Raw genomic sequence first — 15652 nt, 5'->3', positions numbered from 1 at the left:
GGGGGGGGGGGGCTTACGATACCATGCTAAACCAAATGTTTATTTTAGTGGATTGTTAGTAAAATACTGGTGAGTGTTATTTTCTATATAAGACTGCATGCAAGAAGGAAAAGACTGATGATGTTTAATGTAAGGGAATATATTGATTTGAAAGACTGTTTTTCCTGTGTTGAGCTCAGTGTTAAAGCTGTTGCACTTAAAATTACTTAAAGTGAGGACCTAAAATCTGAAGTGAATCACAAACCAGATGAAATCAAATTGCAATACTGGGATCTGCTAACCTTTAGATCCTGAATCCTGTTTAGTTGCAAACCTTGTAAGTGTTCAGAAAGTCCAGCCAAGTGCTCTGTAGTCTAAAACTTGCTACTGAACACTGTGATGAGACAGATGGGCGTTTGAGATGATGAAGGTATACGCAGTGCATCATTTAGTGCTGTTTAGGCCAAGGCTTGTGTGTTATAAGATGTAGGTTTAATCGTATTTGCAAGTTGTGCCATTTATTAAGTTTAGCATATGAGGAAAATTCATGTAACAGTGCACAGTTACAAAATCAGTTATTGTTTATACTAAGTTATATCAAAAAGAACAGCTATAACCAGCATTTAAGTTTACTCTAGGATAATATAGTTTTGTTTCTAGTAGAGAATAGTTTTTTTCTGTCAAAATAATAGTACTGTAACATTGACTAGAACTTTGTAAGTAATGGCTTAACGTTAACCTTCACTGGAGATTATTATTCTGTACAAATACTATAAAACAGGCCTTATTCTTAACAGTGCTGCCTTGGCTTATATTAAAAATAGGGATTTGCTGATCCAGGTTCTTCCCTCTCAACTCAGGGTATCCGTCAATACCAACTACTGATCTGATACCAGTGACCTCTTTTCCCCACATTTAAAATCTGTAAACCTCATGGTGTGGAAGTCATGCAATCATTTTTATGTACTGTAAGGGAAAATGAGATCAGGGATTGCTGAGGCTAAAAGTCGACATGACTAAATTATTATAAAAAATTATTATATTATTATTATTATATCTCCTATATAACACCATTTACAACAAAGCTGTATTTGATGTCGTGGCTAATACCACGTTCAGTAATTGTTTGGGGAGTTTGGGTCAGTGCATCCCTCTTTGAAAAGTGTGGGTGTACCTGAGCCACCACCTTCCGTCTTTGCCTCTAAAAGCAGTCATCCTGCATTGCTCAAACCACAGATCACTGTTGCCCTCTGTTGTCAGGAAGATCTCACTACAGTCTCCTTTAACTCATAGCACACATCCTCTGTCTCACTCACTGAGGTTAGTCTTCATGCAACAACAGAATAAATAAATCACATGGTTTGGATTCACTCTGACTTTGTGGAAATTTAACTGATTATTGATGACACCAGCAAAGTACAGTTTCTGCAGTGTTTTTTAATGATTTTTTGGTTGCTTTATTTGGATGCATTTTGTTTTTCTAATAATTATTGTTTTGTATTGTTATGATTTCTTGTGTGTGCAAATTCATCAGGGTATGAGTGTTGATAGGTAAATGTACAGTATGTACTGTGTCATATCACCACCTCTGATTGACAAAACCAAAACTTATTCACTTGAACAATGAAAAGAAAAAAATATATATAGTGCTTATTATATTTGAGGGACCAGGGATGAAAAATAAAAATGACAGACCTGGAGGGATTCTTTTATTTTAATGCTCATGTGGCAGAAAAGAAAATTGTCAAAGTATATTAGACCAAAACATGTCCCACGTTAGGATTATTTTCTAATGTGGTGTGGGATCTGAAATGTTGTAATACATTAATATGAGAATGTGCTTCTCTGTATTTATCCAAAACACTGTGCTTTTCACATCTTTTTCATCTTTTCCATGATTGTAATATTGTTTGATTTGAAAATGGAAGAATTCAAATATATGTCTCGTCACTTTTAATGGCATTGAATCTAAAATAAACCTTAGATTTGTAAGGACATCACAGCAATGTATAAAAGCCCATAACATGTTACCTTATAGTTACCATTATATTGTTTTAATTTTGTGTTTACAGTTTTGTGTTTTGGATGCTGAAAGATGGTTAAGGGATGTGGTGACAACTACGAGGGATACACACAGTCGCACAACATAATGTATGGTATTGAACACTGGGTGTTTTTGTCGAAGACCAGTGGTGTGTATGATCCAATTATCTGAGAAAATATGGTTATTGTGTTCAGAAATAAATTATTTTGTCAAAAGAAAATAAGTTTTCTTGCCAGTTTGATTTTGTTTAAATATCTGATATTATCTAATAAATATTAATTTGTAACATATTACATGGATTTAAAACTTGTAAGAATGTTAAGCCTCTTGTGGCGACAGCATTTTTTTGTCTCTGTTTTTGTAACTGATTATCCAGATCACATAAGAGCCTTCAGAGCCTTCTTGTATTTTTAATAAACTTGTCTATTTTATAAAAGTGACATTCAAAGACACAGTGCAAATGTACTTACTATGAGGTTACAGCCAAAGGTCTAACTTGTTCGTTTTAAAATTAAAATTCTGTTAGTCTGTCAATCTGAGTGTAATGTTGGTTCAGCCTGTGATTCTACACTCAAAAAATAGACAGACAAAGACTGCAAGTCTTTTTTTCTGTAAACTACAGTCAGGATCATTTAAACAGTCCCTCTATAAACACCACTTAAAGTTTGCTGAAGTAACTGGACAAGAAGTGATAAAAATAACCATTTATATGAAACTACAGACAATATTTTAATGAAAATGAAAAATTTCCATTCCAACGCAAATTACAATTGGTGCTATATTGTACATTGTGAGTGTAAACTCAAACAAGGCTGTTAAGTGAGAGAACTGTTTGCATGGCACTGAATCAGGAGGCCTCTGGTCCTAAAGCAAGGTCATAAATACAATCGATGACCTGCCCGGACTGTAAGCACAAGACTGTTCTGTATCTGGCAAAATTCATTTTTAGGCAAAGAACATCAAGTCAAACTCAGTGTGACTTTGTTCTCATTGTCTGAGCTACATCATTGTATTACCAACTCTTGTTCTCCCTCTGCTTAAGGAACAACACATGCAATCTTGTGAACTATAAAATCAAAAACATTAACCATGAGGTCTCATACATCTAAATGTTCTTTTCCATTTCCATTTATGTTGACTTACACAGCATTTCCTGCTCCTAACACTAAATACTCCTTTTTTGCTCATAGGAACTGTAAAAGTAATATAATATAGTCAGACTAGGCTCAACATAGATCACAACTTTGATCTGATTCACAAGAAGCATTGAGCGTGAGGGATGCTATAAGTCTTGGGCTTGAAGGCGACGGGCTGTTCTTTCAGAGTGCAGTGTCTTCAGATCCAAAAATCTTGGTGGCGATGGCCTGGTAGTCAGCAACAGTAGCTTTTCCATCATAATCTGCAGGGAGGATGTCTGCGTCAAATTCTTTTAGGTAGTTGTCCAGCTCGTCCCCATGAACAAAAACCTGGGGAAAGATGCAACAGCAGAAACTGTCACAAAGTTTACATCAGATTTACTTTAAAGACTTAATAGCTCTGCGCACCCTCTCCAGCAGCTTGGCCTTCATGAACGGTTTGACCACGTTGTATGTGGTGGTGAAGTACCAAGGCTGGTGAATAACATGGACCGCCTTGAAACGTGCAGGGAAGGAGTCCTGCAGAAAGACACAAAATGGCAAAAGATTCAGTTCAGAGGTTCCATATCAGCTGATTCTCAGCTTTAGTTTTGCAGTCGCTCTGACCTGCAGCATGTCCACCATCTTCTTGAGCTCAGCTGGCTTGATTCCTGAGGCGTGCTGCATGGTGAAGCCCTTGAAATTCTCAATCAGGACAAACCCATTGATCTGGGTCTCTTCATTCTCAAGCAGCTTCTCCAGGATCACACAGTACGCTCTCAGTATCTACCACAAACAGAATTATAGATTTATTTTAAGGAAAAAAATCTTTGAGATTACAGACACACACATTGTTAGGATAATGACACATTTGGTCATTTTTGAAGTGACATAAATGTAGCAAACACAGTGCAACAACATTCCTCAAATGTTAAGGCACTAAATAGAAAAACAATTATTCAGATGCAGGAAGCTATGCAATTTGCCTAAAGCAAAGCAAACAGATGCAGCCATGCACTGTTTTACAGCTACCTCATCAAATGTGATCTCTTCCAGGTCCCAGTTTTCGATGTTGAAGAGTAGGACCACACGGCCATACTTGTCTCTGCTGGGCAGAACCACAGGGTAGCCGGCCTCGATGGTGCTGCGGACCGCTTCAGGGGTAAGGTTTTCAAACAGCTCGGGATAGTCCTTCCTGAAGCGCACGTAACCTAGAGAAGATGTCTGCAGTTAGTCGGATGCAGCTCTTATTAGACCATACTATTTTGGAGAATCAAACTCATCTTAATGATGGGGCAGATTTTTTCTATTTAAAGTGAGTGATAGCAGAGAAGCAACAGCTTGTGTTATACGATAAAACTCATTTAGCACAAAATTACTCAGACTAGACCTGAACCTAATAATGATTTTAAATAGCCACTGATTAAACAGGGAAACGTGCCTGTTACAGTCCAATATGACAGAATGTCATACAGTGGGTACGGAAAGTATTCAGACCCCTTTAAATTTTTCACTCTTTGTGTCATTGCAGCCATTTGCCAAAATCAAAAAAGTTCATTTTATTTCTCATTAATGTACACTCAGCACCCCATCTTGACAGAAAAAACCAGAAATGTAGAAATTTTTGCAAATTTATTAAAAAAGAAAAACTGAAATATCACATGGTCATAAGTATTCAGACCCTTTTCAGTGACACTCATATTTAACTCACATGCTGTCCATTTCTTCTGATCCTCCTTGAGATGGTTCTGCACCTTCATTGGAGTCCAGCTGTGTTTAATTAAACTGATTGGACTTGATTAGGAAAGGCACACACCTGTCTATATAAGACCTTACAGCTCACAGTGCATGTCAGAGCAAATGAGAATCATGAGGTCGAAGGAACTGCCCAAGGAGCTCAGAGACAGAATTGTGGCAAGGCACAGATCTGGCCAAGGTTACAAAAGAATTTCTGCAGCACTCAAGAGCACAGTGGCTTACATAATCCTCAAATGGAAAAAGTTTGGGACGACCAGAACTCTTCCTAGACCTGGCCGTCCAGCCCAACTGAGCAATCGTGGGAGAAGAGCCTTGGTGAGAGAGGTAAAGAAGAACCCAAAGATCACTGTGGCTGAGCTCCAGAGATGCAGTAGGGAGATGGGAGAAAGTTCCACAAAGTCAACTATCACTGCAGCCCTCCACCAGTCGGGGCTTTATGGCAGAGTGGCCCGACGGAAGCCTCTACTCAGTGCAAGACACATGAAAGCCCACATAGAGTTTGCCAAGAAACACATGAAGGACTCCCAGACCATGAGAAATAAGATTCTCTGGTCTGATGAGACCAAGATTGAACTTTTTGGCGTTAATTCTAAGTGGTATGTGTGGAGAAAACCAGGCACTGCTCATCACCTGCCCAATACAATCCCTACAGTGAAACATGGTGGTGGGAGCATCATGTTGTGGGGGTGTTTTTCAGCTGCAGGGACAGGACGACTGGTTGCAATTGAAGGAAAGATGATTGCGGCCAAGTACAGAGATATCCTGGAAGAAAACCTCCTCCAGAGTGCTCAGGACCTCAGACTGGGCCGAAGGTTCACCTTTCAACAGGACAATGACCCTAAGCACACAGCTAAAATAACAAAGGAGTGGCTTCGGAACAACTCTGTGACCGTTCTTGACTGGCCCAGCCAGAGCCCTGACCTAAACCCAATTGAGCATCTCTGGAGAGACCTGAAAATGGCTGTCCACCAACGTTCACCATCCAACCTGACAGAACTGGAGAGGATCTGCAAGGAAGAATGGCAGAGGACCCACAAATCCAGGTGTAAAAAACTTGTTGCCTCATTCCCAAGAAGACTCATGGCTGTACTAGCTCAAAAGGGTGCTTCTACTCAATACTGAGCACAGGGTCTGAATACTTATGACCATGTGATATTTCAGTTTTTCTTTTTTAATAAATTTGCAAAAATTTCTACATTTCTGTTTTTTTCTGTCAAGATGGGGTGCTGAGTGTACATTAATGAGAAATAAAATGAACTTTTTTTGATTTTGGCAAATGGCTGCAATGACACAAAGAGTGAAAAATTTAAAGGGGTCTGAATACTTTCCGTACCCACTGTATGTAGTTTTGCCCAATATCCAAAACCCAATTACATTCAGTTTGTTTGCAACAAACATCAAATCCTTATGTTTAGCTACTTGTTGACTAAAACAATGATTTGATCAACAAAATACTCAGATCAATTTTCAGTCAATCAGCTAAATGATTTACTGGTTAATAAACTAACTATTGACCTGGAGAATCCCCAAAACCTGCTGTACCTGCACATCACAGCAGAAAGATTAGCTGCGTTCTCATCTCAGGCACATGATGGCTCACAAAGCCCCTGAGTCCAGTGCAGGTTAATGATGAGCCCAACACAATGAGGCTGCTGTCTTAGTGCATCCACAGTGCTGCCCTAAGCCTCTTCATACACAGGCACCAATTAACCCTCAGGAAATGTATGTGCATGTGTGTATTCACTCACAATTACACAAGTTAACACTACCCTGTCGCACAAACACACTCTCCTATTCATAAATGTGTGTGTGTGTTTTCCTGTTCTTCTGTCTTTGTGTGGACCAATAGAAAGCTATGTACAAAAGTGAAATTGTTTTTCTTGATCCTCAAGTAAATTTTGTCTTAGTACTTCTAGGTTGCCAAAGTCAATTGGTTTTGTTTAGTTATGGCTATGTTGCATCAAGTATTAGCATTTAAGACAATAAAGGAATTTACATTTTTAGTAAAATAAATGAAAACATTTGTGTATGTGCAGGTTCTAAGTACTCATACAAACAATAATCTGCAATCATCTTCTCAAACCACTCGTGTTTTAATCCCATCTCCTCTCCTCCATCCAGCACAATCAGCACAGGCTCTGTGAAGTTCCCAGCACAACACTTCGGGTTCACAAGTAAAGTAAATTCAGTGTCCAATTTAGGCACAAAAGAGGGCTTTGTCAGGAAACTCAGAACCATCCCAAAGCCCCCAATTAAAGCATGCATGCCTCCCTGTCTCTGTGATGGGCAGGATTCATGCAAAACGGAAACACAAAAGAACCGTCACCCTCAGTTACTGAAGCCATTGGAAAATGTCTGCAGAGAGCGAATCAAAAACATAGTAAGTGCAAAAGTGCTTTATCTCTATAAAGATATAAAGTTGTATAGATGGTTTCTGTTATTCACCCTTCATGAGCTCATGGGCTCTGACAGCATCAAACTTGCGAGCTCTGAGGAAGCGCAGCAGCAGATTGTCTGGTTTGTCCCCAAACTGCTCCAGTACCAGTTTGGCCAGTTCATCTCCCTCCGCTGCCCTCTCTTTCATCGTGGCCCGCAGGTCCTTCATTGATGACACCCGGCTCTCATCTGTCTCATTCAGCTCATCCTTGGCCTCGAGGAAACAAGCACCAAAACCTCTTTTTTAAAGTGACAGGACTAAACAGGGCCAAACACATTAGACTGATATTGGGATCTACAGGGACAAAACTTCAGTACTCTGATTTCAAACATTTCACACATGCTTATGCTGTCATCTGGTTTCTATTTTTTACCTTTTGCACACTGTGGCCAGGCAGTTTGTGGCATGGCCCAAACACCGGCCCATGGTCCTTCACTGTCAAATGCTCCAGCTTGGACCGCATGGCCTGCTCCTCCTCTGACACCATACGGAAAGATCCAGTCTGCATAACGAAGAATGTGTAAAAGATTTTAAAAAAGAAAAGATCACACTGGCCAAACACTGTGCACCAGTGAATGTCGGGTTAATCTGCTTCACATGATTACTGAAAAGACTTCTAAAGCCACTTCTTAAAAACAGCTTAAGGGTCCATCCCAGAGCCAGCATCTACTGGCACAATAGCAGCATTAAGCAGCATCATGTGCTGACAGTCCAACATATTGACCCACTGAACTGAACTGGAGCCAGACACTGAAGAACTGGTGTAAACAGAGTCTCTGTCTGAATTGTTGCAAAAATAATTAAACTTACAGCAGCCATGGTTGCAGCGTCTCACAGCAGCTTCACTGACGCTGTGAAGAATTGGCAGAAAACAGACCATGAACACATCAAACCAAAGTAAAGTCTGCATAAAGAGTGGTTTCTTTATCGTCAGTGGAGCCTTGCTCTTATATAATAAACTGACACAAACCAGTACTGACCACTATGTTAATCATTATTATAGTTTTATGAAATAAATGTTGATATATAGTGATATCTGAAAAAGTAGTGAATTGTATGTATTACTGTCTTGGAGATATTTCCAAAAACCCCAAACCTTCTTTTACCACGTGTGTTAAAAAAACAAAAATATTTTAACTCATTTCTCATATTGTGACTATATTCTAATCCAATCATTAACACATGTTTCTTTTCTCTTTTTGTAAAGCAAAAAAATAATATGAGTCATTCTGAGCACTTAGGAAATAATTTCCATACAGGGCTTAATGTTTTTAAACAAGCACTCCAGGTATTTGTTTTTTGTAGAATGATACTTGCTCTAATATATGCTAAAAACAAACGTACATTAACTAGAAAATGGTACGCTGAAAGCACACAGTATTGATCAAGCAGTCGCAATCATTCAAAATAATTAAACAGTTAAAAATACGTCTGGCCATTCTAATTTAGTATGACATAAAAGCATATATTGATTTTATTATTAGTTAATTTAGGTCCTTTTACCATGAGTCATGACACGGGTGACTCATAGCTCCTCTCCTGCAAAATGCATTGAGCAGAGCAACAAACATGTACAATGGATGGAATTTATCCACTTTATCACACAAATAATTAATTGATGGTTATCTGGCATTCCATCAATACTTCAATTAAAGAGAAGTATTGCTTATCACACCAGTTTAGTTGCTACTGATTTATTATCTGAATTTCCTAATGTATCTAGAGGTTATTTTATGTATAAGTCTGATCGGGCTTACCTTAGGCAGACGGGATGAGAGAAGTAGACAGAGTGGCTGAGGAGACAACAGGAGGAGAAAGAACCAGGAGGGGAGGAGTTACTGAAAATGTCACTCAGATTAAAATGACACAATGGATTACAGTGGGGGGATTAGTGGTTAGCAATGTTGCCTCACAGCAAGTAGGTTCCTGGTTTGAAACCCATCAACGGCCTTTCTGTGTGGAGTTTCCATGTTCTCCCTGTGCTTGTGTGGGTTTTCTCCAGGTACTCTGGTTTCCTCCCACAGTCCAAAAACATGTATGTCAGGTTGATTGGTGACTAAATTGCCCATAGGAGTGAGTGTGAGTGTGTGAGGTTGTTTGTCTCTATGTGGCCCTGTGATGGACTGGGGACTTGTCCAGGGTGTACCCCTGCCTTTCACCCAAAGAGAGCTGGGATAGGCTCCAGCAGATCCCTGGGACCCTGGTTAAGGAATAAGTGGGTGTAGATAATGGATGAATGGATGGACATCCTTCTGAGATGGCCTGTGTGCTATATGGTGTGGCATTCAGGCTGATTGTTGTCCCAGTACATGTGACATGAAAGGTTGGATTTGTCTGTGCAGACTGACAGACGACCACCTGTGGAAGACTCACACTTTAAGCCACACATTACACAGTCCTCTCCACACGTTCTTTAAAATCCTCATCGAGGGGAACTGCTTTTTGTATGGATTACTTTACCAGGACTGCACAGCATTGGGGCTTGCTGTGCCAGTCAATATTTATTATAACAGAGAATCAAATTTGTTTTTATTTTATTTTTTTGGAGAGCACCTACTTTCATTGCCCTTTTTGTCATTTTTTTAGCCACATTAACTATGTGGCTCTGTGGATGGCAATATCTGCTACATCATCTCATCTTCTACTGGATGGACAGTCATGATTCCCAGAAAATGAATTCCTCCAGTGCTGCCATGACAGATATGCAGAGTGCTGTTGGTCTTCTCATTTAATTTGTGACATAAAAGCTAAAAAGTTTCTCAAAATGGCAACTTGATCCTCTAATCTTCTGTCAGGCTTTTTAAAAGAAGCATGTTCATGAGATTTTTGATAATATAAAAATGGAAAAGTTTTAAATGATAATAATTTTTCTCTCTGCATGAAAAATCAGATCTTATATAGTGTTAGAACAGCCGTAACCTGCAACATGTGACAGAGCAAAAGAGAATACAGTTGAATGTCATGGCTGTACAGAGAGAAGAGGTTAACGAGCTGTGGGTGAACACAGTGTCCATCCCACTTCAAGTTCAATACCCCGCTGTCTGTCTGTTCTCCAAAACTGGCAGACTGACTGTATTCTGCTATTGTTTCTTCATCTTCACATCTCATTAGTGGACGCTCATGAATAACCTCCTCCTCCCTCACAGAAACAAACTGGGGTTAACTCTGTCTCCATGTATCACATCAGACATGACTATGCAAATGTTCAGCTCTTTGATGTGAAGTAATTCCTGCCAGTTATGTCGCCCTGCAACCATAAAATAAGGCCGTGTACAAATGCAATACAAATGCATGCAGTATAATTGCCTCCACAATAGAAATCACACAGTTCTGTTTAGCAGAGACATAAAATAATCACACACTCTATAATTTTACAACTTTCATACAGAAAAAAAAACTTTTTTGTTGCTCATGCAATATATATATAGTTTATCCAGCAGACGACTGAACTTTCAGGGTTGAAACAGAAAAATTCTACAAATCTAAACAATATGATCTTTAATAATAATAAAAACATCCAATAACATCCACATCTGCACAAAATCTGAGCCAAGCTACTTTTGAACTGGTTGAAACTATTTTTTACTGACAATGTTTGCCTTTATCATGGCAAACAAACGCACACATTCCCAGTTCCTGCTATTTTGTCTGTTCAGGAAACAAACTGCCACCATGTGACAGACTAAAATAAGAAATGTGACAGAGTCAGCTCAAAACTACAAGTGTATTCATGGACTTAAGACAATTTAAGTGTAAACACACTGAAAGTACAGGTACTTTACACGATTAGCTTGTTTTAAAGTGTCAGTTGTTATACAGCCTGCCTGTGGAGATAATCATTGATTCATTATTTTAAAAGTGCAAACAGTAGACAAAAGACTTGTACTTTCTCATCATTGCCACTCCTTTCTCTATTTTCTGGCAAACAACTTGTTAAGGCATCAGGGAGTCAAAACTACATCTAAAGCATTGCACTAAAATGCTACTATATCAGATGAATAATTTACAGTGTACAAAGACCAATCGTGCAGTTGAACCTATAGTAAGTAGAGCATGAAATACTTCAAACAAAAGTGAAGGCACAAACAGTGCTTTGTCAAAACAAGAAGTTTTCAGACTTCTCATCTGAGTTAGTTTCAAATAAAATTTAAAGACTAAAGATTACGAGGTACTGATACACCAACATGATTCAATCAGTTACAAGGTATCATGTACGTACAACACAGCCCTTTTGTTTCCAGCGGGTCCTCGATAGTGTCAAAGGTCAGCCATAGTGGGTTTTGGTTGCAGCTCCAAAGCATCAAAAAAAGGGCCATGATGAATGAGAATATTCAGTGACATACCACTTTCAGTCAGTTGTTCAACAGATTTGTCAAATTTGTGGTAGGCTGTTCATCTTTACATAAAATCCTCTTCAAAGGGAGTGCTACAATGAGCCAGACTGTTCTTTCGTGAAAATAAAAGTATATTGAAAGCAATAAAACACCAATATCTGTAGTCATACTCCCTTTGGCTTTAAAAACACTTAGAGTTGGATGTAACAGTGTGGCAGTAAACCTACTTCGTCTTTCCTAAGAAGACAGTTTGTCAGTGCGTAGTAGTGTCCAGGTCACACATCCTGATAGCTCTCAGCCCAAAAATGTCAAAGCTGCCATGATGGTGAAGCCCAGCAGGATGAAGAGCACCTTGGGCAGCTGCTTCCCAGGGGAGTTGAGCTCATGTGGGAGGATCTCCAGGAAGGTGATGTAAACAAATGTCCCTGCTGCCAGCCCCTCTAGGATGGCCTGGACTAGCGGTCCAGCTGCGACCTGAGCTTCCATCACACTGATGCCAATACCAATACCCAACGGTGACATGATGGCAAACACTACGATGTAAGCAGCCACCCATGATGGACGAACAGCGCTCTGGACCAGCTTCACAGACAGGCTGAACACTATGATGCTCTTGTGGACAAGTATAGCGATGCAAATCTCTAATACCTGGAGAAAACAAAGAGGGGTTATGGTCATATCCATATCCATGGGAAGTTCAGAGAGCTCATGTTAAACCACTGCAACTCTCAGGCTTTTTTTAAGAATGTGTTTTTAATTTGCATTTTTAAGAATGTATTTGTTTATTATGGTGATTTTTGATTTATTATGTGTCTAATATCATTGTTCCAACATATATTGTTGTTCTTTATCTTCTTGTATTGTTTTTTAATACTTAGGTATAAAAACCTTAATTACAAAGCTGTTTATCTTATTAAATAAAGTCTGTATGTATCTTATACTTATTGATTTAATTAACTGTCTGAAATGTATTTTTCTAAATAATGAAGTACATTTCTAGCTGAATACAAACATATACACACAATTACATGTAGGCAAAAAGTCCTGGGCATTGATTGTAGGCTGAGGCTGCTCAGACTATCTTGTGACCACAAGAAACAGATCTGACTCACATTACAGCAAGATTCGTTTCCTGCATAAACGGCCTAAAGCTATGAAGTGAAACCCTCCCGTCTTGTAGAAATATGAGATTGCTGTGAATATGATTCCAGCTTTATTTGAACAGCACCTACCTTGTAAATGTTTGATATGCCAGTCTCAGCAGTATGTCATGTGGCTCATAGCATATGTTTAGATACAGTAGTTTTTTTTGAAAAATACTCTATTATTATTATTGCCATATACTGATCTTTGTAGCTGCCTTTAGAAAACAACATTTCCTTTAATCCTTGGATGTTTGCACTCTCCTAGAGTAGGGCTCTTGGTCACCTCCCTGACCAAAGTCCTTGTTGCCTGGGTACTCAGTTGGACAGTAAGAAGCGTCCTACTGGTTCCAAATTTCACAGTCATTGAGGTCACTGAGCTCCTGACCTCAATCTAAGCTTTAACAGTTGTTTTATACCCTTTCCAAAGTCTATGTCTTCATCAAAGTAGCCACTGTTTGCCTTGATGACAGCTTAGATATTTGTGAAGTATTTTCAACCTTCTTACCTTTGAATCTGTGTTCTGTAGGCCGATAGCAAGACCTTCAAAAACCGAATGGAGTGACAGTGAGAGGAAGAGCATGAAGGAACGGAAAGGGGAGTGAGCCTGAAAGTCAACATGGACATGGTGGCCGCTGCTTTCCAAGTCAGGGCTTGTTCCATGGCCATGTGCGTGATGTGCGTGACCGTTTCTGTTGTCCGGAATAAGGGGCGCTCTCTCCTCCTCAGCCCCTCGTATCTCACGGCAGTTCAGCACAATCTTTTCCAGTATGAGGACTGTGAAGAAGCCGGCTGCAATGATGAACTCTGGGAGGGGGAAGCTGGTCTGTTAAAGACCAATAAAGAGAATTAACAGTGGGCACTTAAAAACATTTGTCTACAAAGTTCTGGCACACCAAATAGTCCTAAGGTGTGTTTGAACAATGTTAAAAATTAAAAATAATCCCACACTGTGGTAATTGTACTTCCTTCATTTACAACATTAACATATTTTTCATTCTTTCACCTTCTTGAAAAATAAAAGCATTTGTGAAAATGTTTTATTTTTAGCAAAACCTGATTGTGTCCAAATCAGTCGACAGTAGGACGTACCTCCACCTGACGAGCATCCAACTCTGTGTTGATGTCCGACAGATAATCTGGAATAATGTCCAGCAAACAGGCTGCCAGGAAAACCCCACCGGCAAAACAGCTGATAAGACTCAGAACAGTGCGGTGGATTTCTGCAACGGAAAGATAATAATCTCTTATCTTTGAATTTACCCCCATTCATGACTAACAAAATGCTCTACACTAAAACAGCACATTTTTCCTTAGTTATGTCTTACGCCATTTTCAGGAAAAAAATAAATGCACCACTGAATTATGATTCCTTATGTGAACCAATTGGACATCTTACATTTTCTACCATTCTATCATCTGGTTAAATAAAAAATAGTGTTAGGTAATTAACTTATAATATGAAGACTAAAGACACATCTCAGACATGTCACTTCAAATAAATCAAGTTAATATAGTGTTGGGAGATCATGTGACACATCAGGAGAAGTCAGAATGACTAACTGTGAAATAAAATGGAGAGAAATGTTACTTTCACTTCCATTTAAGAAAACCAAAGCTGAGGATACTGACAGCCTGAGACCATGTGTTAAGGCCTGGGGCTTCAGGCTTCATCCCTATCAGGTGACTTTAACCCAGGGTGAGAGGAGGCTTTATTAACGCATGAACTTATATATTTCCTTTAAAGATAGTAACAATGTAATGATCCACAAATTATTAACAAGCACCAGACCATGATAAACCACGTGGAAAGGAAATGCAGCATTAAAACACGTCCTTAAGATGTTTTTTACTCATAACGGTGAATGTTTTTCTTCTGAGCAATGATCGAAACCCACCGTGTTATTAACCACCCTATCTGTAGAGCCTGTGAACTCAGTGAGTGCCATCAGTCACATTTGATAAAGTCAGTGGATGTTTATTATCTCAACACCACTATCTACAGCTAAAACATGTGATTAGTTTATACAGGTTACACAGGTAGCTGCAGTTAACAGTCTTAACGCCAGGCCTCATTTTAACTTCTGCTAATTTAAGGTTGACCTGATCACTACGAGATGGTAACACGTCGTAGAGTGGTAATAAAAACTGCTTATTTATTGGTGATTTTCCTTTTTCACCTCGGCATACGTAAATAAAGCATAAAGTGACCCAATCAAAAATATTTGGGATTTTTTTGCCATAGTCTACATTGAGGCAGTTCAATGCCCTGCCTTCTTTGAAAGATGAATATAGCAGTGATATGAAGCATCTTAAACATAAACAAACATGTTAACGATATGTTATATTAACATGTACCAACCTGTCCCGTTTGTGTCTCTGAACCATCTGACGCAGGCGGGGATGAACCCAAAGAAAAGAGTTAAGAGCAATAAACCGACCAAAGCGCCTATTTTCACCTGGAGCAGGTACTCCATTTTATAGCATTAACTGTCAGTTCAAGAATGATGTTTGCTGCCCAGCTGTGCTATCATCAGATGAGCTATAGAGCCTGCAAACGGCAGCCGTCTGAAACCAAAGCTGAGAGTCAGTGGGACACAAAACTGCGTGATATTGTTTTTTGGACTACGGTGTCCGGGAAGGGTCAAAAGTCCTGCCTCGAAAGGTTCAATAGTTGCACTTTGAGCTGTTCTTGCATTTATATACAAGCTATAATTAAAAAAAGATAAATAGTTGCTCATAAGAAATGAACACTGCTTTAATCTTCTAATGATTTTACATTGTTTTACAATGCTAAGTTTATAAAACTCTTTGCCTTAAAACCACTTTTGGGTCTTTTAGTT

General features: G+C 39.1%; 2 protein-coding genes and 1 long non-coding RNA gene across 4 annotated transcripts; 1 reads left to right on the top strand and 2 right to left on the bottom strand.

The window, feature by feature from the left end:
- The first annotated feature begins 7 nt into the window (after nucleotides 1-7).
- Nucleotides 8-13466, top strand: LOC113138236 (uncharacterized). Its single transcript, XR_003296433.1, has 4 exons — nucleotides 8-2130; nucleotides 4195-4300; nucleotides 7018-7276; nucleotides 13339-13466. It is a non-coding gene; the product is annotated as an uncharacterized LOC113138236 (long non-coding RNA).
- Nucleotides 2736-9193, bottom strand: rlbp1a (retinaldehyde binding protein 1a). 2 transcript variants are annotated; one of them, XM_026320527.1, is made up of 8 exons: nucleotides 9091-9193; nucleotides 8144-8184; nucleotides 7707-7835; nucleotides 7342-7546; nucleotides 4171-4349; nucleotides 3766-3924; nucleotides 3568-3678; nucleotides 2736-3489 (listed from the first exon to the last, which is right to left on the bottom strand). In XM_026320527.1, the coding sequence occupies exons 2-8, from the start codon at nucleotides 8150-8152 to the stop codon at nucleotides 3343-3345; spliced, it is 939 nt and encodes a 312-aa protein (XP_026176312.1). In that variant the 5' UTR covers nucleotides 8153-8184; nucleotides 9091-9193; the 3' UTR covers nucleotides 2736-3342. The 2 variants fall into 2 exon arrangements, with proteins under 2 accessions (XP_026176312.1, XP_026176313.1); XM_026320528.1 differs by lacking the exons at nucleotides 8144-8184; nucleotides 9091-9193 and having other exon boundaries at nucleotides 7342-7590; nucleotides 7707-7831.
- On the bottom strand, nucleotides 10613-15421 carry slc39a1 (solute carrier family 39 member 1). Its single transcript, XM_026320530.1, has 4 exons — nucleotides 15172-15421; nucleotides 13902-14032; nucleotides 13318-13635; nucleotides 10613-12315 (listed from the first exon to the last, which is right to left on the bottom strand). Exons 1-4 carry the CDS (start codon nucleotides 15284-15286, stop codon nucleotides 11962-11964), a joined length of 918 nt encoding a protein of 305 aa, XP_026176315.1. The 5' UTR covers nucleotides 15287-15421; the 3' UTR covers nucleotides 10613-11961.
- Between the last annotated feature and the right edge of the window lie 231 nt (nucleotides 15422-15652).

The sequence above is a fragment of the Mastacembelus armatus genome, chromosome 3 (assembly GCF_900324485.2).
Source record: "Mastacembelus armatus chromosome 3, fMasArm1.2, whole genome shotgun sequence".
In the NCBI taxonomy this organism is placed as follows: domain Eukaryota; kingdom Metazoa; phylum Chordata; class Actinopteri; order Synbranchiformes; family Mastacembelidae; genus Mastacembelus; species Mastacembelus armatus.
Note: the sequence above shows the minus strand (reverse complement) of the source record. Positions and strands in the feature narration are given on the sequence as shown.

What these genes read in the sequence shown, in the direction of transcription:
- rlbp1a (XM_026320527.1), bottom strand. An exon ending in AGCCCATGAGCTCATGAAGG is followed by an intron (nt 4,350 to 7,341) that starts GTGAATAACAGA and finishes CATCTTCTCTAG; the next exon opens with GTTACGTGCGCTTCAGGAAG. An exon ending in AGGCCAAGCTGCTGGAGAGG is followed by an intron (nt 3,490 to 3,567) that starts GTGCGCAGAGCT and finishes ATCTTTCCCCAG; the next exon opens with GTTTTTGTTCATGGGGACGA.
- slc39a1 (XM_026320530.1), bottom strand. Translation starts at nt 15,286, where the DNA reads ATGGAGTACCTGCTCCAGGTGAAAATAGGCGCTTTGGTCGGTTTATTG. An exon ending in CAGAGACACAAACGGGACAG is followed by an intron (nt 14,033 to 15,171) that starts GTTGGTACATGT and finishes TTTCCGTTGCAG; the next exon opens with AAATCCACCGCACTGTTCTG. An exon ending in TGGATGCTCGTCAGGTGGAG is followed by an intron (nt 13,636 to 13,901) that starts GTACGTCCTACT and finishes GGTCTTTAACAG; the next exon opens with ACCAGCTTCCCCCTCCCAGA.